General features: G+C 41.7%; 1 protein-coding gene across 2 annotated transcripts in view; it reads left to right on the forward strand.

Annotated features, from left to right (window-relative positions):
- ppm1e (protein phosphatase, Mg2+/Mn2+ dependent, 1E) overlaps positions 1-24,351 on the forward strand; it is a 52,210-nt gene continuing 27,859 nt past the window's right edge. Inside the window, exons 1-2 of one of the 2 annotated variants that reach the window (XM_028030948.1) lie at positions 1-1,180; positions 1,277-1,470. In XM_028030948.1, coding sequence (XP_027886749.1) covers positions 1,286-1,470 — 185 coding nt within the window. In that variant the 5' untranslated portion in view covers positions 1-1,180; positions 1,277-1,285. Of the gene's footprint in view, positions 1,189-1,276; positions 1,471-24,351 lie in introns of both variants that reach the window. The other variant, XM_028030947.1, reaches the window with a different exon arrangement.

Genomic DNA, 24,351 nt, shown 5'->3' on the forward strand with positions numbered 1-24,351 from the left:
TGAACAACGCTAAACATTGTTTCTTTTTATTTATTGCATTTATTCAATTAGGGATAATTACAAATACATTTATATCTTCTAGTGTTAAAGCAGCGTCTGTCCTCTGGAGGCGTTTAAAGGATAAGAAAAATAAGAAAATAAAAATGTGCAAAACAGCATGCTATAATCTGTGTAGCACAGAAACTACGAGCTTTAAAAGAACAATGTCATTTATAGGATCAGGATGTGTTTGCTGTTCTGTATGTGTAACTGTTTGACCTCTGACCTTTTCGCTTATTTAAGGTCAGCTGACGTCATGTGATCCACTAACGGTTTAAGCTCCACATTCACTCTCCTCCCTCTGAGGGATTAGCGTCTCTAACGAGCGACAGGCTGAAGCCGTCACTCCTCTCAGAGACAAGAAAAGAGAATTTCATCTAAAAACATAACCATCTTCAGATCAGGCTGACCTCTGACCTCTGGTCTGAACCTTCAGATCAGATTCTAATTCAATTAGTCAAAATCCAAATAAATACCTAAACATTCGCTGGTGTATGTCAGTAATATTGTTATGAAAATAATCACATAACTGTTTCAGGAAACCGTCTCGGATTTATTCAGCAGAAATTAAATTATTCATGCAGCAAAAACAATCTGAGCAAATCTGAGAGAAAGTCTGAATTCTTTGTGTTCTTGTCATTAACAGGATTTTCAATATCGTTTTTTTCCAGCATTGTGTTTTTTTCTTGGTTATGGAAAGATAAATAAATTCTGAGAAAAACGTCAGAATAATTGTTTTCATTCCTCTCCCATGCAGCTCTGACTATGAATGATAAAAATGATGAACTTATTCAAATAAAAAGTCCGGGAGAGATTGCTGATTAGATTAGATTTGATTTCAAGGTCACTGCTCTTCTTCCCAACACTCATCCTCCTCCGTGATGGCATCTCCACTAAAAGCTCTCGGACGTCAAAGCAAGCGGCGCTGGCTGCGTGCGCGTTCACGTCAAACGCCGTCTTCCCTCTGACGTCACCGCCTCCTGATCAGCCGAAATCCCTGATAACGCGACGCGCGCTCCCGCTCGGCTCTGAATGGGGGCTCGGTCCAGGCGGTGACAGCTCGTCCAGTCCGTCTGATCCACGGTCCGCCGCTCCGACACCACCGGCCGTCCTCGGGCCCCGCTCCTCCGGTTCTGCACAGGTATTCAGGTAATGATACCTGTGCAGAAGGCGCAGGCTGTTCTCACTCTGCTCCCTTTTTCAGACAACTTGGTGCTTTGTGTCCGTCTCTGCCCAGGAATGAGAAATGATGGCCGGCTCTGCAGCAGAGGAGAAAACCTTCCGCCGGTTCCTGGAGCTGTTTGTCCGGGAGATGAGGCTGCCTCTGCAGGAGGGCGACCCGGTGCCGATGCGCCCCTTGTCGGACCTGGTGACGGAGGACGAGGTGGAGGGGGAATGCCTGGACCTGTGCCTGCAGCACCTCTACAAATAGTTAAGAGACTTTACTTTGTGTCCTGGCATGCGCGCGTTTCCGTGTTTCAGGTTTTCATCGGGTCGCTTTGTTTCGTCCAAACTGGGTTCTTCTGGTTCCGACACCTTCATGCTTACCTGCTGCTGGACGGGATGAAGGGTGTGTCCTACTCCAAGTTCAGACAAGAGTCTCTGCGGAGACGCTGTGGGGAATTAAATGGAGCCAAAAGCAGAAGTTAATTCTCGCCTCTCCCGTTTTGCCCCCCGCGCGCGCTGCGCGTCACTTTGCGCATCTTGATCGTTTATTCGCTCATTTCTGCGCCGTTTTGCTGTTTTGGCTTCGTGCTGTGGAAGCTGGAGGTCTACCAAAGGTGAACCCCTGCTTTTGCGTAACAGCACAGCGTCATGGTGGTGTAGGAGGGGGGAGGAAGCCATCGCTGCTGAGCGCGTCTTCGCGCGGGCTAAAAATAACCACCGGTTATGTTATTACAGCCGATCGTTACTAAAAACCCTGAACGGGAGGGAACTCCAGGTTCCGGTTCCTCCAGTGAAACCTACCGCAGAGTTCGGAGTGTTGGGCTTTAACCTGGCAGCTGCTCGGATGTTCAAACGGAACCAGGAAAACTGGAGGAGCCTGATGCCGCCTGGCCTGGTTTAAAATCCAAAATAGGAGCAGAAAGTGTTCTGGGGAGAGAGAGGAGCCGGCCGGGCATGTAGGGCAGGAAGAGATGGGGGGCAGGAAGAGATGGGTGTATGGGTGCTGCACAAACCTCCACTTGCCAGCTGGATGCTGTTTCACTTTACTTTGTCACGTTGCAACTAGGGCTGAAACCATTAATCGTGATTAATCGATTATTGAAGTTTTCCTCAACTAATTTAGTAATCTATTATTCATCAACTGGAGTTTACAGACTCAAAATAGCCATTTACTAAAAGAACCAGATGATGAGAGCACAGCTGTACAAAATATATTTACATTTTACATTTAAGATAAAAAACGTTTTTCCTTCTCAAACTTTGGCTGCATATTTAATTCTGTAAAAAGAATCTGTTACTAAAGCACCTATCCAGTTATTAATTGGTTAATTGTAGAAAAAAGAATCAATTTACTCCAAAAACAAAAAAAAACCTGAAGTGGTGAAATGAAAAATCTGCCGAAAAATCAGTTACTAAAATAATCGTTAGCTGCAAAAACAAACATCAGTTTATGGTAATGAGGTTTTATGATAGACCAGCAATGCATGCAGGGCTTTTCAAACATCTGAAAAGCATCTGAATTCTGCTTCTCTGAGTTAATTTGTAGCAAATAAACTTTTTGTTGCACCTACAGCTGGAAGTTGTTTTGGTGTGAAAGTTTTATTTACCAGCTTTCCACTTTTATCTCACCAATAAATGAGATTACCAATAAATCGGAGGACCGATAAATCGGCCCCGATTTTCTTAATTTTGGGAAATCAGTGATCGGCCGATATTTCCATGTGAAATTGGTCTTATTTATCTCCTAAAGTCTAAAGATCCCCTTTTCTTTGCCACATTGGCAATAGATCGATACTTCTAATGACCTTTCTGCCAAAAAAAATAATAAAATATAAACAGAATCTGCACTTTTGCTTTTTAAATATTTACAATTGGCCAGAAAATTGTAATTAGTTCACTGCAAGTTTCCACATCTAAAGATGAACATTTCAGCCCTACAATATTTCTAAATATTTCCAGCTCTGATCGTCAATTTTCAATCTGAGATTCTGAACCAGATTTCTGTCTGGATTTGATCCAAACCGTTTTTAATTCACTGTGGGTCAAGAGAAGAACCCACAGCGAGTTTCATCCAAACAATGAAAACAAGCAGCAGAGTTAGCAGGGCGGGTCGCAGGCAGGTCGGTGGCGGGTCAGAGGCGGGTCGCAGGCGGGTCGGAGGCGGGGCGCAGGCGGGTCGGAGGCGGGGCGCAGGCGGGTCGGAGGCGGGTCGGTGGCGGGGCGCAGGCGGGTCGGTGGCGGGGCGCAGGCGGGTCGGAGGCGGGGCGCAGGCGGGTCGGAGGTGGGTCGGAGGCGAGTCAGAGGCGGGGCGCAGGCGGGTCAGAGGCGGGTCGCAGGCGGGTCGGAGGCGGGGCGCAGGCGGGTCGGAGGCGGGGCGCAGGCGGGTCGGAGGCGGGTCGGAGGCGAGTCAGAGGCGGGGCGCAGGCGGGTCGGAGGCGGGGCGCAGGCGGGTCGGAGGCGGGTCGCAGGCAGGTCGGAGGTGGGTCGGAGGCGAGTCAGAGGCGGGTCGCAGGCAGGTCGGTGGCGGGTCAGAGACGAGTCGGAGGTGGGTCGGAGGCGGGTCGGAAGCGGGTCGCAGGTGGGTCGGAAGCGGGTCGCAGGCGGGTCGGTGGCGGGGCGCAGGCGGGTCGGAGGCGGGGCGCAGGCGGGTCGGAAGCGGGTCGCAGGCGGGTCGGTGGCGGGGCGCAGGCGGGTCGGAGGCGGGGCGCAGGCGGGTCGGAGGCGGGTCGCAGGTGGGTCGGAAGCGGGTCGCAGGCGGGTCGGTGGCGGGGCGCAGGCGGGTCGGAGGCGGGGCGCAGGCGGGTCGGAGGCGGGTCGCAGGCAGGTCGGAGGTGGGTCGGAGGCGAGTCAGAGGCGGGTCGCAGGCAGGTCGGAGGTGGGTCGGAGGCGAGTCAGAGGCGGGTCGCAGGCAGGTCGGTGGCGGGTCAGAGACGAGTCGGAGGTGGGTCGGAGGCGGGTCGGAAGCGGGTCGCAGGTGGGTCGGAAGCGGGTCGGAGGCGGGTCGCTGTCAGCCGTCTGTCTAATGACTGAAGACGGTAAAAACAAAGAGATAAAAACATTGACTGAATGCTGAATGACAAGATCATTTTTCATAATATGCAGATTTTAAACAATACATCATTATATTTGAACTTTTTTGTGTCATCTATGTTAAATGCATGAATATTCAGAAATTTGTGTTTTTCTCACGTTATCACACGTAGCCCTCAAACTGAACCGTTCTAATTGGTATCAAGTCTTTTCCTACCGTGTTACATTTGCTCTCCGCTTCCTGCTTCCTGTTTTCTGCTTCCTGCTTCCTGCCTTCGCAGCACATGGCGAGTTTCTAGTAGAGAAGCTGAGAAGCAACATTAAGAGATTCTCGAGTGTTTACATTTCTAAACAGAAACGCATTAAGTTCCTTTCATGTCTCATTTCTGATATGGGCACCATATTTGTTTAGTTATCCATGGCTCCACTTCAGGATGACCAGCGACGCCCTCTGCTGGATGGTGGCCAAACTACAACACTAAGAAAATCTAAGCATACGTTATTAATCGATTGATACTGATTTTAATTTAATAAACTATTAACCGACAATTAATTGTAAGTCAATTAATCGTTCACGCAGAGTTTACGTGCAGCGGCTCCATTTTCCTCCTGTTATACCAGATTGACAGCCTTCAACTTAACAGCTGCATCATATGAGTTTGAAAACATTTCTCCATCGTGCCTGCTGCTAGCATGAGCTTGTTCTAAATGAAAATCAGCGCTTTCTTCTTTGATTTCCAATTTTGACTTCCAATGATTCACTTCCTGCTAGAGAGCCCCCTGGTGGTTGAAGAAAAATCCAAAGAAAAGCCGCACCGGGCTACAAGCTGCCTGGTTCAAAGCGTGGGGAAAAGTAGCGGCTTATAGTCTGAAAAATACGGTACTTTATATAATTTTAAAATTGTTAATTTTTTCAAAAAATAAAAAAGCAGAAATTTTATTGCTTAAAATAATGTAGCACTTTAGCTAATGCTTGATTGTTTGTATCGACAAAACTAAAAATCACATCAACGTGTGAAAAATTCACGGTTTCTGCTCCACTTATTATTAACACATTAATAACTGGATAGAAAATGTGTTTAGTTTGACATTTTTTCTTTTTACAAAATTTGAACCAGGTGAAGCTAAAATGCCACTTGAAGAGTTCTGGGTAAAATACTTTTTACAAACTAAGAAGCTTTACATATTTATTAAACAGTTTTGGCATAATTACTGCTCTGAATATGATGTTCTTTCATTTTTCTGTTTCTCCACTTGAATTAATCGATCACTAAATTAGTAATCTGACTACGGTAATTAAGAACCGACTCTGAAGGTGTTTCTGGTTTGATTTTCCTGTTGAAGTTTTTGTAAAGCGAAGCTGTCTGCAGTTTTCCACCCAAAGTGAAATTTTGCTGCTTTCAGGACTTTCAGGCTCTGGTCTCACATAGTTTATGAATTATGCTGTCAAACATAATTCATAAACTTCATAAGCCATTTTTATATTTAGCCTCCAATTTATTTTATGCATCTTGTTTCAGGCAGCACAATAAAATATTCATGCTCTGATATTATCAACCTGCATGCAGAACTGATCAGCAACTCCAAACGTTTGGGATCAATAATTATTGATTCCAGAAAGAGCTAGAAGCTCAACCAGCTGCTAGTAAAACACTCTAATGGTTAGCATCACACCATTTATTTATCAGTTTATTCATTGATTTATCCATTTATTCATCCATCTACAGCAGGGGTCTCAAACTCCAGTCCTCAAGGGCCGCAGTCCTGCAACTTTTAGATGAGCCTCTGCTGCACCACACCTGAATAGAATAATTAGGTCATTAAGGTTCTGGAAAACTGATCTACACAAGCAGGAGGTCATTAAGTCATTTCATTCCAGTGTTTTGTACCTGTGGCACATCTAAAAACTGCAGGACTGCGGCCCTCGAGGACTGGAGTTTGAGACCCCTGATCTACAGTATTTCTTATCAGCGGTTTCTTGTGGTTTTCATCCATTTTGCTGATGACACTCGTCTATTTTTAATAAAATAGTTTTTAAGTATGAGTTGAAATGTTTTGGGTTTGTGTTTCTGTCTGAGTGTGTGAATAAAGTCTCAGCTTATTTCCGGTGGTGATGGTAACGACTGATAACAGTTTTCTGCTCTGACTGAACGGCTGTTGAAACAGGCAGGAAGCCTCAATCTGTCCTGCTGATTCTGTAAAAAGTCAAACCTGACAGACAAACACAGCTTAATGGGTCTTCGGTTAACTATTCCTGCTTCTCTCTTCTCGGACACTCTGCCTGTTGGAGTCCATGAATCACTCTCCAGTTTATTACAGGAAAACCTAAAAGGTCAGCAAAGGTCAGAAGAAGCTGTTAGCTTTTGACCCAAAGCAGATTTCTATAAACATTTATATTTTAAACAACTCTTGGCTAAACAAGTGTGAGATTCACCAAAACCACAACAAACTTTCTTCTGAAATAACATTTTTAGATAACTTTTGTAAGAAAAGGTGGGTTGTGTTATTGACACTCCCTGGAAACGTGCAGCTAAAACTAGAGAAATATCTTCATTCTGTCCAAGAGTGGCTAAAAGTTTCTCCTCCATCTTTTCACAGAGTCAACCTTCATTTGAACAGATGGTGAAATTGGCCTTAAACTTTGTGCTGCATGTTTTGCTTATGAAAAGGTCATCCAGATCTGGATGCAAAGAATCTCCTTGTTTTCCCATTTAGTTTCAGTGATTTGCATTTTTGGATAAAAATACACATGAATAAAACAGCAGTCCCTCAGTGTGGGCCCCATCTGGGTGGGAAATGGAGCCCAGCTGGGATTGTATTGGGCCTATATTATTGATCAGCATTAAATGGCATTCAGGTTTGATAAAGAGACACTTTGGGTAGAAACTGTGAGCCGATTTCCCTGGTTTCTGATGAAACTGAGACCTTAAAGGACAAAGTTGGACCTTTTTGTCTTGCAGCTCATTTTGGACGGATCACGTTTTTGGTTCACATCGAAACCATGATGACATCACAACAGTTTCCATCTTGTTCTTGCCACTCTGAGTAAAGCAGCAACATTTCTGCCTTATTCTAGAATGAATTGGCTTCCACAGTCATTGCATGACTTAATGAAATCTTAGTTGAAACGTCTCATTCGATCCTCCTGGTTTCTGTCAGTTTTGATCTTCGCCTGAGGAAGATGCAGTGACGTGGGTCATCATGGAAAAATAATTTATAATGATAAAATTATTTATATTGCTTTTTTCACCCTGTGGTTTGTACTATAAAGTACCTATTTTTTATTTAGTTTAACCAATTCTGATTAATTTTTTCTTCAAAATCGCTGAATTTTCGCATTTTCCCATTCAAATGCTCGGAGCGCAGCAGGTGAGGCAGCAGTGAGTTGAGCCTCACCTGGACTGATCAACCTCTTACTAACTGCACTGGCTGCTGTTCTATGGGAGCCTGTTCCTCGTGTCTGTATGTCGCCAATAAAATGGTTAAAAACATTTAATGTATGAACTGATTGTCCATAATTTAGCTTATGTATATAATGTTCAGTGTTTGTTGTCACCAACTGTGTGTGTAACGTGTTTCTGTGCTGAGCAGCGATCAGAAACCAGAGAACAGATTGGAGGTGAGGCAGGCAGTTCTCTGGCCTCATGGCAGGGGGCGCTCATGATCCAGACATTGTGACTCCACAACTGTAGAGTAAGAGACAGAACCAGCGAGCTAGCCATGCTAGCCATGGAGCTAGCCCTGGAGCTAGCCACGGAGCTAGCCACGGAGCTAGCCGTGGAGCTAGCCATACAGTAAAGTGCAGCGATATATTTATAGTTTTCTCCTCATACCACAGCAATCACGTATTAATAATCGCACAATAAACATTAACCCTAAAACCATGTTACTGCAACAGACTGAATGTTCTGCTCTTTGTGTGGGAAATATTTCAGTGTTTTTGTGGCGTTGTTGTCAGTTGCTATGGCAACGAGTCTGCCATAGCTGTGCTGATACAGAGAACGAGAAAAACGTGGTTTTGAGTTTTACTTTAACGGTTTTTCCCTTTGCTGTGGAGCACGAAATTAATAATATCTACATGTCCAAGTTTGATTGAGTTAACAGAATTATTCTACGGCGGCTATGATGACATGTAGAAGAAAAGTGTTTTTGCCCTCCAGCTTTGTTCACATGCGTGAAATTTCCTCATGTAAACAATAACATGCAGGGGGTCTATATTTGTAAATCTGATTATGATTAAGTCAGAGCCTCACCAGCTATGACCTCACCGCACGTCACTGGGAAGATGGAACTGAAAATCTTTGAGCAGCTTTTTGAGTTTCCTGTAGGAACGAATGTGAGAGCTGCAAGTTGTCCAGAGGCTGAAAGAGGCAGAAAGAGTCGCCATGACAACCGATGAAGTTTCCTGAGGTTTAAGACATGAAAACAAATCAGTTTGTGGCAAAGTCAATAGAAAAGTAGAGCAAAGGCCTTTTTGTTGCATAAATTTGAGTTTTGAAGTTTTCTTTTAGTAATTTTAACATTTCTGAACTCTTCTTGAGAGTTTTAAGTTTAGTTGCTTCTCAACTTTGTGACCAAAAAAGGAGAAAATTGCAATTTTACTCAAGTTGTTTTTACCTTCAAACCATATTTTCTTAACCTGGCAAGGTTTGTGAATTTAAATAATTCAAAGGTCACATTTTGCTTGGTTTTGAACTTCCATTTTGTTTCTACTGTTTCTAAAAGCAAACTAAGCGCTTAGAAAAACACTCAGCTGGTTTTTGGCAATAAGTTCATGATTTGGTGTCTGGAAAACGAGTTCTTTCAAAACCTTCCTGGCTGTTGAGTCACATTCGACTGGCACTGTGTCGTTACCTAAGCAACCATCTGATCTCCAGCGGTTGGTCAGCTGGTTTTTATGCTCTGTACAATGGCTGCTGGAAGTTAAGAGTTTTCTTGTTGACTTGCTGCATTCTGGTTGGCTGTTCAGGAGACTCCACTGATGCTTTTCAAAGATGTACGGTTGCATAATTGTGCATCTGAGCGTAATCGTTGCGTTACCCTAACATCACTTTGGAAACCCAAGAAGTTCATTGGTGGAAAGAAAATCAGATTTTACAAAATTAAGCCTCAAAGTACAGAAAATTGGAATAATCAATAAAAGGGATTTATGTGTTGATATTTATAGCCAGAGAGAAGGAAACAGAAACTAAATCCAGGACATAAACTCAGCACCGAGCCAGAAATACTTTCTATGGGAAAGAAAAAGAGAGTTTGCAGTTTTAACCAATCGATATTTTATCCATCAAACTCTGTTTTCCATCTTTCATCTAAATGTCTGAGCCGTCTGCTGCCTCCGTGTTTGCTTTACTCAGTTTGAAGGAACGCGGATCAGATTTCAGGCCTCATTCAGAGCTAATGTATCACTTAAGCTACCATTAGCATCGGCCATTAGCATCGGCTGCAGCCACTTAGAGCCGCGCTCGTCTGAACTGGCAGTGAAAACACAGACTCGACAGCTTTTCCTTTGTCTCCACACTTCCTTCACAGCGGCAGCAGTTGTCACAGTAACAAACAGACTTGAGTAATAATGACCCGCCTGGATCCAGCAGAAGGCTGAACGCCTTTCAGTCGAGCAGAAAGGTGTAGGTGGGTTTTAAAACAGTGATCAGACAATAACAGAGCAGATCAGCTTCAGTAGTCATGCTGTGTTTTTCAGCCACTTATTTACCCGACTGGAAGAACATTTTGTGATGCTTGACCGCTTGGTGCTGTTACAATTTAATGAAGAGGTAAATTCCTTCAATAAACAAAACATATTTACTGCTTTTGTTGTGTTTACCGATGAAATAGCTGCGTTTCTTTATGAAAACCTGTTATTTTATGTTAATATAGCATTCAGTTTGATGTGGTAAGTACTTCAAAATCCAAAATAAAAACCATCATGTTGATTGCTGGAAAGCAATAGTTGAGGGAGTCAATCATTGATTTCTTCACGTATACTGGCTGGTTTGAACATGTTGCTGTTTTAAGGCGAATGCTTCCTCCGTCGTTACATGCTGAAGTTATTCCTCTTATTTGGCTCCAAGCCTGAGGAAGTCCTGAATAGAGCAAATCCACTGGGATCAAAGTGTGTTTTCAAATGATCGTCCACTAGACTCCATTCAAACCAAAGTTAGAACATCTGTCACATTGTCCAGGGTTTCAACCTTGCAGAAAACCTGCTGAGCCCAGCGGTAGGGGGCGCTAGAGCAGTCCACCAGCAGCTCAACATTCAAAGTTACAAAAATTCACAAACAACCATTATAATTTGGAAATAAGAGAATGTGACAAATTGTGCTGGCAGGGGCGGTACAATTGGTTCAATGCGTCAACTACAACAACTATAACCAACTACAACCAACCATAACTAACTACAACCAACTATCTATCTATCTATCTATCTATCTATCTATCTATCTATCTATCTATCTATCTATCTATCTATCTATCTATCTATCTATCTATCTATCTATCTATCTATCTATCTATCTATCTATCTATCTATCTATCTATCTATCTATCTATCTATCTATCAAATTTTATTTGTATAGTACATTTCAGCAGCAAGACATTTCAAAGAGCTTTACATCATTACAAACACAGAAACACAATGCAACATAGAATCAATAATCAAAACACGACATTAATTCAGGTTCCATTAATAAATTTGTAATTGATTATGTTTCAAATACAATCCTAACCAGGTGGGTTTTTAGTTGAGATTTAAAGGAAGTCAGTGTTTCAGCTGTTTTACAGTTTTCTGGAAGTTTGTTCCAAATTTGTGGTGCATAGAAGCTGAAAGCTGCTTCTCCTCGTTTGGTTCTGGTTCTGGGGATGCAGAGCAGAACCAGAACCAGAACCTGAGAGGTCTGGAAGGTTGATACAACAACAGCAGATCTTTAATGTATTGTGGTGCTAAGCCGTTCAGTGATTTATAAACTAACAACAGGATTTTAAAGTCTATTCTTTGAGCTACAGGGAGCCAGTGGAGGGACTTTAAAACTGGTGTTATGTGCTCTATCTTCCTGGTTTTAGTGAGAACGCAAGCAGCAGCATCTGGATCAGCTGCAGCTGTTTGATTGATTTGTTGGACAGACCTGTGAAGACGCTGTTGCAATAATCAATACGACTGAAGATGAAGGCATGGATGAGTTTCTCTAGATGCACTATAACTAACTACAACCAACCATAACCAACTACAACCAACCGTAACCAACTACAACCAACCGTAACCAACTACAACCAACCGTAACCAACTACAACCAACCGTAACCAACTACAACCAACCGTAACCAGTTTAATTCGTCTTTGTGTTTCTGTTGCTGTTTGATAAAATTTCTGTGTTGAGAAAAAACCAGCAGCTGAAAAAGTTACAAATGTTTCAATTTTTGGTTCCCAATCAAACTGAGTGGAAAACCCTCAAGATAAAATTAAAATCAAGATAAATTTTCCAAACTCATAACTTTAAACTCCCTGCTGTGAAACTAGCAGACAGAAGAGTTTTTACTTTTAGATTTTTTTATTCATTTCAGTGAAAACCTGCAGCCAGGGGAGACGGGACGGGATGATGGTGTGTGTAATAATGTGTCTGATGGTGTGTGTGATGTGTGTGTGATGTGTGTGTGGGCTTCCTGTCTGCTGGATGTGCTGCTAGTCAGAGGCAGCAGCTCTGGTGATTCATTCCAGTGTGTCATTAGTTTGTCTCTGGGTTGAACATCTAATAATAGACGAGAGCAAGAAGAGAGAGATCCCCGTGTGTGCGTGCGTGCCTGTGTGTGTGTGGTGTGTGTGTGTGTGTGCATGTGCGTGTGTGTGTGTGCATATAGGGGGCGGTTGAAGCAGTTGGTGTGTTGGGAGTCTGGAGGTGTGCGTGCGTTAAAACCAGCTGGAAGAAACATCTGAGAAATTTGCAGTTACTGTATGTGTGTGTGATTTATTATTATTATATATAAGGAACCATAAATGTTTTCCTCAGTTTGGCAATAAATGCAATTAATTTGACTTGACTAATTAATTAAGTCTCAAACTTATTGAGGCACAAACAGGAAAAAATACAAAAATAAGAATATTACTTAGTCAATACAATTTGTTTACTTAATGCAATTAGCAAATATTGAGTAATCTATTATTCTATAGAAGCAAAGTGCTCTATTTGAGAACTTTGCTTCTATTTGAGCCAAAGTTCATCAAACGTTTGAATGAAAAACCCAAAGTGGCTACGACTTTAGCCACGTTAGCAGCTAACGGCTAGCTGCGCTATTACCTTTGCATTTCTAGTTTAAAATTTTGTGGCCCACAACCGTTTCTAATGTTTTAATGTTTCTAATACTTTTAATGTTTTGAATGTTTAATGCAATGATTCTGATCTGCCTGGTGAAAACGGTAAATGTTGCTAAAACGGTCAAACTGTTTTCACTTCCTGCTGATTCACTTCTGTTGAGTTTGTTTCTGGAGAACCAACATGTAGCAAATATCCAAATAATCAAGCCCAGTTCATAGCCAGTTATAGAGAATCCAGTTCAATTCAGTCAAAGTGAATTGAGTTCAAGTTTCCTGGAGGAAACTCAAAACAAACTTGGAAGAGAAAAACACAAAGCTAATAGTAGCAAATGAAAACAGGGAATTGAAGTTGGCAACAATAAATTCATCACTTTTCTCAGGAAAATCTGTTAACACTGAACCAGGAATACTTTCTATGGGAAAGGAAAAGAAAAACTGAACAAGTTGAATCTGAGCTGGGAGAACTTTGTATGGAAAGAAAAATAACCTAGGATGAATTTATTCCTTTGATAAAGCCAAAGTTTTAGTTCAACAATTAAACTTATGGGTTTTTTAGACCAAACTAGAAGCTCAAGGAAAGGAAGGAAATGAGGAGTTTAGTGCATAAACTGTGAATTAGATGTTTCATTTCGAGCTGCGGATGAATCTCTTTCCTCTGGTAACAAAACAAAAAACGGCTTTTTGCTCATTAATCATCGTTTCATTTATTTAAACAGTAGAGTTTGGATCCGGTTCTGGTTTGGACCCGGTCCGGTTTGAAACTGGTTTGGATCCGGTTCGGTTTCGTTTCTGTCAGGTCTGAGAATAAAATCTGGTTTTGCTGACTCAGCAGTTTGAACCGAGGGAACAGTCCAAGTTTCTCCAGGATGAAGTTAGTGACCATCAGCAGACGGTGCATTTAGCGCTGCACTATCATCTCATTGACTAGTCTATAGATTATTCTGATGATTAATTGATTAATCAGATGTTTCATTTAACAGTTTAATCCCGTTTGGAACAATATTAGACATCATCATCATCATCATCATCATTATTCAGGTTGTGCTTGGTTTGACTGAAAGCAGTTGCTGAGTTCAAATATATTTATGACGTTTATTTCAAGTCAGTTGCATCAACAGGCAAAATTCAGACATTTTGACTCCAAACCAGGAAAACTTTTAAAGGTTACAGCAAATTTCCAGCTCATTTTGAACTTAAAAGTTTTGTTAACTCATTCAGAAAACAATAGTGGACAATAATCTCCAAATTATTTTGTCTGAAATAACAAAAATGTTTTTGCAGAATGAAGAAACCAGAAACCAATGAAAAATGAAACTAATAACAAATATAATATATCGTATATTGCCAGTGGCAATATGTAAATATAATATTAAAATTGAAATTGTGCTCATCAACATTTTGTTGTAATTTTATGTTTGTTGTTATAATAAGTTTTATAAGGAAAATAGAATAAAAACAGATATTGCAATGACTTTGCTTCATCAATCTACAGTATAAATTCTGTTATCAAGATTTTTAATACTTTCTGGATTCTCATTTAAGTGTGTAAATCTGAGTCGGGATGATCAAGTTTTAGTTTCCATCGTTTTTCTAAATCAGAGACAAAGAAGTGATGAAAAATGTCCGATATCACCGGAGGATTTCGGAGTTTTTTCCCGACCGTTCATAATGGCGGCTCTTCGACATTTCTGGCCATTTGTTCATGTACCTGCTTTAACTAGGACGTCGCAGGTCAGACGCTCAGCTTCAGCAGCAAGGTAGAGCCACAGGGATGTATTGAGAGCATCGCCATGGCAGCAATCCAGAGCAGAGATGCAGTCCAGAACCCAAAGTGGATCTGCAGGGACGATTTTCTCACTTCGTAACAGGAAAAAAAATCAGACCATCCAATAAAGTCCCACTTGCACCGTCTAAGAATGAGTGACCTGGTTTCCAGCTGAACTAGTTTCAAACACAATACACACTGCAGCAGCAGAGTCACTGTACACAGAATCTGTCATGGAAGCTCCCAGTTAAAATCCAGGGTCCTGAATGGAGTGAAGGTAAAGAACGCTGACATGAACTGCAGGCTGACTGCTCGTTAAATGGAAGTCCTACTTTCCCTGCTGCCATCTGTCGCTCCGCTGGCGTCCACACTTTAATCAGAGCAACATCCAGCCGGAAGATCTGCTCTCCCTGGAGAAGTTCATCCTGTGAGGCTTCCACTCTTTCTAGAGCAGCTTGAAAAACTCAATCACTTTGTGTGGTTCAACATCTTCATAAAGTATTACTCACATTTTCTTTGTACTTCCGTTTGGGTCTCAACTCCTTCTACAAACATCTTTAAAAAATACCAGGCCGTTTTTTGGCAATAAATTATTATTTTCTAAATAAGCCGTTTCAAAAACCTTTGGAAAATAACGTCACAAATCAGCAGGCTCTGCCTGTTACCTAGCAACCCCAGCCAAGCCAAGCCCATTACCTAGCAACCCTCCAGCATTTGGCCAGCTGGTTTTCCTGCTGTATGCTCTGTACAATGGCTGCTGGAAAAGTCAAGAGTTTAATTGTTGACTTGCTATATACTGGTTGGTTGTGCAGGAGGCTCCACTAATGCTTTTCAAAGATGCATGGTTGTATAACTGCACGTCAGTTTGCAATGTAAGAGCTGAGTGGGCGTGGCCAGCAGCAGCTTTAGGACCTGACCTGCTTCATGCTAACTGGAGAAATCGGTTCTTAACGGAAATTGCAACATTTTGTTTGCAGAGTCGTCCGCATGCTGAACTCGACGCCGGGCCGGGCAGGTTCTGATCGGGTCGGGTCGGGTCGAATCATTCCACGTGTGGCTTGTTTCTATGACTTTGTATTTTTGGTGTTTTTATCATGAAAAGCACTTTGACACGCCTTGTTGCTGAATTGTGCTACACAAATAAACTTGATTGATTGATTGATTGATTGATTGATTGTGTGAAGTGTTGCCTGATTGGTCAGAGGTTTGCTGCGTTTTGCAGGAAACGCCCTCAGATCGTAACATTGATGTTTGTCTTTAGCGGCTCGGTGGAGCAGCTGGTGACTCTGCTGCCCTGCAGCTAGAAGATCCTGGGTTTGATTCCCGGGACAGGATGTTTCTCTTGCCCTTTGACCCCTTAGCCCCACTAAGATGAGCATGCTGGATGATGGATAGAATGTTTTTCTGATGTGATGAGGAATTCTCTATATGTTTGATTCTTCACTAAATAACTAGCATAAAAATGCGATTGGTTAATAATTCATAACTTCTAGGTGGAAATTTTTACGTTGTCATTCATGGAGGAGGGTTAGGTGGGAAATGACCTCAGGGGGCGAAGCTCATCACAACGCATCAACACAACGAATCTAATAAGATATTTAAAAACCCAACACTTGATTGATTTGGCTGCATGGAGGCTCAACGCAGGAACCAAAGACGTCCGGATCCAGACAGCAGGTAGAGCAGCGCAGCTTCCAACACGGTCAGAAAGATGAACAATAATTCAAGTCTGGAGCTGCGGAGCGAGACGCCGGTTCTGCTCCCGCTGTTGGACCGCCTCTACTGGAGGTGATATTTCAGACGGAGTCGCTGAACCTCCAGACGGTGAACTGTCACAGCGAGCAGCAGCTGAGCTGCAGCAGGAAACTGAAACTGATTTTAGATATGTGGTCAAATATGTCTGTTACATCTAAATTAGGTCAATTTATTGCCAGATAATTTAGTATCATTTATACGTAAAGCGAAAAATTAACAGCCAATCCAGGTGATGGGCAGAGATCGGCCTCATGGATGATCGGTATGGGAACATCCCTGATATTTACTGTTTTGAATTTAAGACGAGAAAAGTTTGAAATGAATTACATGCACATTAATGCACAAGGTAAACATTTCTAAAAGATTGGTTGCGTAAAATATGAACAAATGTCGACTATCCACTATAATATGCTGCAGTTATTTTGTAGGTGGTTTGAAATTCTGACTGTTTTTCCATATTTAACAGTTTACTAAAAGTAGCTTGAGCTAGCTGTGATAAAACCTTATTACATATTTATAAGGCATGAGATTCTCCGTGATTTATCATATTTAAATTATTATACATGATAAAGTGGAGAATCTGAAGGACACAAACTCTGTTTTTAAAAGTCAAACAAGTTTGACTTTTAAACTCGTACATACAGTATTTTGACAGTGTCAAAATATGTACACTGTAAAAAAAATAATCAAAATAATCAGTTACCACAAAATATATATTAAAAAAATTCTTGATTCCTTTCTCTCCAACTGTTAAATTTAGCTTGTTAATGGTAACATAGCATGTTAACATACTATCACGTCAATCCCGTCTTAGCATTTTCAAGAAAACATGCTAATGGTATTACTTAGCATGCTAGCATCAATGCTAGCATGCCAATGCTAACTTGATCTTATCAATGGATTTCTGTTGGATTATTTGTACATTTGTACCCTAACTGCTACTTTGTTATTATTATAATTATTGACTCTCATGTGTAGTTTATATTTTTATACATTATAATAAACGTTGTGCTGCAGTTATTGCAGCAGTCAGTGCTTGTAAGATGCAGCATTGAATGAGTGGTGCAGGTAAGGACAGATTTGTTTCATAATACTTTATGTAAGTGTTTGGAGACAGATGAATTAATTATAATTTACTCTCCAGTGAGTAAGAAAGAGAGTCAGAAGACGTTTCAGCTAAAGCTGAGCTCTGCTGTGATCCAGGCTGGCAGTAGAATCGCCACAGTCAACAAAACTATTTACATAAAATTACAATATCAAACTCAAATATCCACATTAGTCACACACATCTTTCAGTTGTGGCTCTGAATGGAGAAATAATTTTTGAACAAAAATTATTTCTCCATTCTTGTAAAAAACGAGGAACATTAAAACTTTTCCGCTGACCTCCGAACGATCCATGACTGTCATGATTTCATCCTGTTGGCCCAAACTGGCAGAAAAGACGAGCAGCCAGTGGCAAATCATGCAAATATGGGGAAACATGCAAACTCTGCACAGACTGAGAGCTTTGCTGCTAAACTAGCAAACAGGTTCAAAAAGACAAAGTAGGCCACTCTGAACATTAATGTTGAGGGCAGCATATCGATAAACATAGGAAGTAAAATACTTTTAAAAAGCGTGTTTTTTGATTGTGTTTAAATAAGAGGCTGAACTTTGCACGTTTGAACTGTAGTTTCACTAAGATGGCATCATCTGAAGTAAACTGTAATCGTCTTAAAACTCTTAGTGGCACGAATCTGATTCTATTGGTGGTAAAATGAATAAATGACTCAGAGTTTGATGGTGGGACTCAGCAGACCTGGGAACAGTTTCCCTTCACGATGTCACTCGAGACATTTGCAGATTTTATCTTACTTATGACAAACTATATTTAAAGTTAGTTTTGTTGATTTCACCAAAACGTTGACCAACTGCTTCAATCTGAGGCTTAAAAATGATTTCTGTGTTTTGTTCAGTGGGAAAGTTTGATAAATTGACAAAATCTGGACTAAATGTGTTGTTTGTTTGTAAAACGTGCCGATGTTCACAAAATCTTAAATCTTATTACACATTTAACAAACTATGTGTGCTGCAGGTGCAGTTATGTGAAATTGAATTGGCAAATATAAAAGACCTTTGTTCAGTCCTCTCTTGCATATTGACAGAACTGACAGAAACCAAACTGTTTATGGATTAATATCAAGGCAGAATAAATATTTGACATATCAAAACATCTGCAATTTTCTCTGCTTCAATTTAAGTCAAATTTTGTAGAAATCAGACCATGACTCTGTATGCAGTGATGCTAGCTGTAGCAGCTAACATGTCGATGCAGCTGGCAGCACCAAGAACATCAGATGTTTCATAAAACACCTGTTCAGTCCACTTTAGTCAAAGTGTAGTTTGTTTGCCTAGAAAGTTCGGTCCAGTTGTTGTGAATGCTAATTGACCTCTGACCCCTGACTTCTGGTCCTCCAAACCTCGGTCTGGGTTCGGTTGAAGTGAACTCTGGTTCAGTTTGAATGTGAACGCCAAGCGGAGTGGAGACCGCTCCAAAAGCAGGAAGGGGACTACAGCGCAGGGCGTTCTGGGTAAATACAACCAAAGCTAACGTGCTAGCCTAGCGCTAGCAGCAGAAATGGCTCCTGGTCTTCAGCCAAAGACTAAAGAGAAATCCTCCAACACTAAAATCTGACGCCTCCATCTTGTTTCCATCTGGTGAAGAAGGAAGTTGCTCTCAGTGTCTTCAGAGGTTTTTGTGTGGTTTCCTTCAGTGGTTCTTGGTGCAGCGCCCCCACAGGCCAGGAGGGGAACAGGTTGGTCTGACTCAGAACCACAGCAGCTGGAGGTGGAGCAGATGGTGGAGTTCTGGTTCCAGTAGAACTGGGTCGACCGGACTGAAGGAGGGGAAATGTCCATATGCAGCAGGTTTGTTGTTTGTTACGGTCCCTCACTGGTTCTGTTCAGAATAAGAGTTTTTCCAGCAGCGGCTCACAGTAAAGTCTCTAAAACCGGCGTAATTACTTTCCGCTCTGGAGAGATCCCATTTTTGGAAGTGCAGTGACCTTCAAAGTGTGCAGTGTCCTCCTTTCTTTCTCGCTGCATTACGGTCACTTTAATCGATGCTGCTGCTAAAGCTGCAGCTGCTGCAACCCCACAGTCTTTGTTCACACAATGTACCCATAATTCAGATGATGAGTCATGTGTCTGTGGCAGGTGTAGTGAATGCAAAGCAGTTCAGTTCACGCTATAGGCCAGAATCCCTGCCTGCCTGACCTTGGAGAAACGGTTTCAGCTGCCTGACTGCAGCAGCAGCACGCAGGAGGATAAACCGCTTAACACTGCATGTAGGATCAATTTTAATTTAAAGTCATTTTAATCAAATTTTTTTGAAGCTGTAAATTTCGATGCAGCATAAGAGAAATAAAACTCGTTTTCATTTTGTGTTCAGTGAGATTTGACTCTCTGATTGTTTCACTCCCTGTTTAGCTCTCGTCACACGGAGAATAGTCGCCGTTTCACTGCTGCTCACTTAGTGAGACTCTGTTCAAAATGCTCTTATAAAACCGGAGCCTGTGGTCTGCAGCTCCATCAGGGGGAATCCCGGAATCTGCAGTAACAATGGAAATGTTGTAAAAAGAAAAAGCTCTATGGCTTTTAACGTTCCCTTTTATAGCTGTTCTTATCATAGATACTATTTCTAGAGTCCAGTCTCTTTTTATTATTCATCTACTTTTCCATAGAGAGAAACAAAAGGTGGAAGGTATTGAGCTCAACCCACATGAGGAGCCTCTGACATCACAGGTTCGATTCCCGACCTGATGACCTTTGCCCCTGGTCTCCTTCCCTCTGACCGACTTTTCTGTCTGAAATTAAAAAAAAGCTTCTAGAGTGAATAAATCCTTTATAAAAAGAAGGAACGATAAATTTGTTCCACTTCCAGCTGCTGTGGTTCTTCCTCCAAACAAACTGAAATGATTGTAACTAAATAATTTTACCGATTGGCCTTTGGCCTAAACAAAACATGGTCATCACATTTATTTCACCAAATCATTCTTAGATAATCAGATTTCAGTTTGATCAGTTCTGCCTCTTTACGGTCGCTGTCACTTTAAATCCAAACAAGCTGCTGCTGGCCACGCCCCCCGAACTCTGCATTACACTGACAGACAAAATGGCTGCCAACAGATGAACAATTACATTGAAAAGCATTAGTGGGGGCTCCTGCACAACCAATCAGTCTGCAGCAAGTCAACAAGTAAACTCTTGTCTTTTCCAGCAGCCATTGTATAGCAGAGGGAAAATCAGCTGACTAAACACTGGAGATCAGCTGGGTTGCTAGGTAACGGGCTGGGCTTGTTGCTAGGTAACGGGGCTGCCTGTGATTTAAAACTCGGGAGGTTTTTGAAATGACTCGTTTTCCAGACAATAAAAAACTTCTTGCCAAAAAATGACTGCATGTTGTTTTAGGCAGTTGAGACACAAATGAAGAATAAAAACGTAAATTTTACAAAATAGATCCCCTTTAAATATTGAAGTAGTTTAGAATCTAGAAGCTGCCATGCGTTAGTTTGATTTCTCTCCTGTCTGACATGAGAAAGCGATGAAACTGAAGGATCTTCCAGCGGTGCTTCAGATTCGGCAGGACGCCCCCTGCAGGCCGCCGCCTCTCCACCAGTGATCCAGCCGGTAGGTTGCATAACGCAGCCCGAAGGTTTGGTAGGAGCCTCTCTGGGATGGTGTGTACGCTGCGGAGGCTGATCTGGAATCTGACTGCAACAGACTCGGAACCATTTCAGAAACATGACACATGCAAAGCTGCGCCTCGTCTTCCTCACGCTGTGCCACATTTAAAGTCTGTAGACTGTGCCAGGCTGCTGAAAGCTGCTCTGAAGGTTTTCTCCTTCCTAGTTTTATGTCGCGCCTCTCGCACCTCTTCGTCTGTAAGTGGAGCTTCGCTCGCTGACGTCTGCGGTCCCAGCGGCTCCTTCGTTTCCACGCCGTTTCGTGCTCAGAGTTACATCACAGCGGCTCTGAACGACCTGATGTTTGCTCAGGTCGTTATGTAGAAGGAACGCGCTCTCCTCGCTGACATCTGGGCAAATCACGTTGCTCAGGTTTGACCGTTTAGTGCCGACAGGCAGCACATCTGCTGGACGCCACGTCTGTTCTGCTGCTCATTTGATGGTTTATTTCTTGTTAGGCATTAATCATGTAATTTATCATTCAGCATGATAAATGACAAATTGGTTTTATCATTGTCATGGTTGTTTAAATCAAATCCTAAAATGTGAATCTTCATCTCAAATATTTTAATATTCCAGCTTAATGTTTCGTTTTTGCTTCATCATGGAGGAAAAAAAACTTTGTAGATTTTTTCACAAACGACTTTTTGGCCGTGAGAAAATCAGCTGTTTTAGTAAAAACGAGTTTCAAACATTTAAATGATTTATAACTGGACAGAAGGTCATGTGACTGGCAAACTCTGTGCTGATTGGTCTGTTGGTTTGTTTTTTGTTTAGTTTCTTTCTTCCTGTGTGTGTGTGTGTGTGTGGGTGCGTGTGTGTTTTGTCTGGGGTTATATTCATGTATTTGTAAATGTGTCGACAGGTTCATGTGCTCTTGTTAAAATCGAGACATTAAAACTCATCGGCTTCAATTGTTCATTTTCTCCACTGTTTGGTGAAAGCATCAATACATAAGAATAAATTCAAAGATACAGACGAAGCCCGTTATAAATAGGAATGTTTTTAATTTCCCCACAATGACTCTACACTCATGGTTATCTAAAAAGATTGAATTAATAGTTTTTATCATCATCTCAACGCTGCTGCAAAATATCGTATTCAAACTTTAAGTCCAAGTCGCCGCAGGAGGAAATGACATCATTTCTACATTTAAACCCACAGCGAGGCGGCCATGTTGTCGTTCCTCCGTTTACTTTTTGTCACAGTTAAACTTGATGAGCTGAAGCTGCTTCGATCTCAGCAGCAGGAGTTTTTATGAAGTTTACCCAGCTTTTATTTTGGTAGTCCACTTCCACATCGTGTGACCTAGATATTTAGTTGTGAGCTAATTGTTTAGAATAAATGTTTAACTTGCTAATTATTTAGCTAAGCTCAACATTTAGGCTCAAACTAAATATTAAGTTTGAAACTGAATTTGATCTTATTTTATAAAAATAAGACTTGTAAAAATAAAGTTCCTTTTATGGCTAAATAACCCAAATTATTACTCTTAACCTTGACTGTGTAGCTTTACAGGTTGTACTTGCATTATTATCTCATCAATATATTAGTTTAAAATTGTCTCAAAACAACAATATCATCGTTTATTGCAATAATCCCAGGACGATATATCTGGACCGGCTCAGAGCGCCCCCCTCTGTCCAAACTCAAGCAGCAACAAGATGGAGATAAATAAAAATCTGATATTGCAGCTGCAGTAACTTTTATAAAAATATTTTTTACACATTTGTTGAATATGTCTCCAGGTTGTGACAGATAATCAGTGAAAAAGATTTGTATCCTCAGTTTTCTCCCAGTGCTAACTGGAAACAACCAATCAGAGCAAGGAGGTGGGAGTTAGCACTGTAAATCACTGTCCGTGTGGCGCTGCTCAAGAAGAGCTTTTATTGCTGCAGTTTCACTTTTTTGATTTTTCCATCATATTTTTATGCTTTTCCCTGATGTGTAGCTTTGATTCTTTCATGTTTGAGAAGTCCATTAGTCTCCATAGCAACCATTCAGCTGGTTGGACCTAGCCCCGCCTTCGAGGCGCACCTCCTCCCCCACTCAGCTCCTTCAGACTAGCCAGCAGCAATTAGCAAACATCTGGTGGAACTGCTGAGCTGCTGCTCAGAGCGACGCTGTTAAAAACCTTTCAGGGTTAAGGGAGGAGCCATGTTGGGACGACTTCCTGGAGGCGGAGCTTCAGAAACAGCAGGAGTTCTTAAAGAGACAGTTTTAATTTCAAGGAATTAAATCAGGAAGTCAAATGTCTTTTACACTACAAAAACACAAAACTTTACCAAGTATTTGACTTGCTTCTAATGCAATTATTTTATTACACCTGAAATAAGACAAAACTAACTCACAAGTAATTTTTCCACAAGAAACAGGAGCTTGTTTCACATCAGTAGTTTCCTTAATATTGAGAAAGAAGTTCTAACTGGCAGATTCTCATTTATAACATGACATTTTTCTGATATTTTAAAGTGACATAATCTGCCGATAGAACTGGAACTTTTTAAATCAACATTAATAAATTATTGAAACTCTTGTTACTTGTAAGTTAGTTTTGTCTTATTTCAAGCTAATTAAGATATTTGCCTAAAAATAGATCAAAAATAGTAGGATTTTGTGTTTTTGCAGTGTCATATTTGATATGTGTAACATTTCTCTGATTGTGCTATAAAATGGCTTCTGTGCCTGGAAAACATAATGCTGCCCCTATAATCCCTGTGATGATGATGGGATCTGCATGACTGTGACATAATTGTCTAATGGAGCCTTAAAGCTTTTCGTCCAGTCATTTGTATCTGGACGCCTCGGCCTGGTGGAAACGGAAAGAGGGGAAGAAACAAAGAATTTTACCCTCGGCTGTGTAGAAAGGATGGAATTATTTGTTGATTTCCGACTCAGTAGAGGCGGCTTCAGCGGATCCCTGCTGCTCTCTATCAAACTGCCAGAGAGAACTGTAACAGACCAAAGCGCCACATGGTGTGTGTGAACCAAGGAGACAAATTAATTCATCAAAGTCATTTAAAAAACCTTTTTGAAGGGAGTCGGAGCAGAAAACGCCACAATCTGAGGTATTCCTGGCACAGAGTTTGTTATATAATCCTCTCATGCCCTCTTGAGAATATTGTGTTCACATAACACTAATTCAACATTTCATTTGGAAATACGCTTGGAAAAAACGGCTGGTAACAGCCTGAAGCTTTTCTCTCTGATGCTTGGAAAAAAGGCAGCGGTGCTTTTTAGGCCGGATCTGAGGAATGCCGGCGATCGGGGAACGCCGGCCAAACGGAGCCGAGCGACTTCCCGTGGATCTCCTCTCTCACCTCCACTTGGCTCAGGAAAGGCTCAATATTTAGAATAATGAAGTGGGAGCTTGTTCTGGTCTGGCAGCAGGAGGAGCGACGCTGCCGACTGTCAGTCACTTTCCTCTGCGTTGCGATGGAAACAACCTTGCTGCTCTGCTGCGGGGCTAATTCTGTAGAAGAGAGGAAGCTTGTAGAAAGCGATGAAGAAAAATCTGCACACATGAGTCATCTGCTAACACTCGGTACGACGGCTACGCCGCCTGGC

The sequence above is a fragment of the Xiphophorus couchianus genome, chromosome 11, assembly GCF_001444195.1.
Source record: "Xiphophorus couchianus chromosome 11, X_couchianus-1.0, whole genome shotgun sequence".
NCBI lineage: Eukaryota > Metazoa > Chordata > Actinopteri > Cyprinodontiformes > Poeciliidae > Xiphophorus > Xiphophorus couchianus.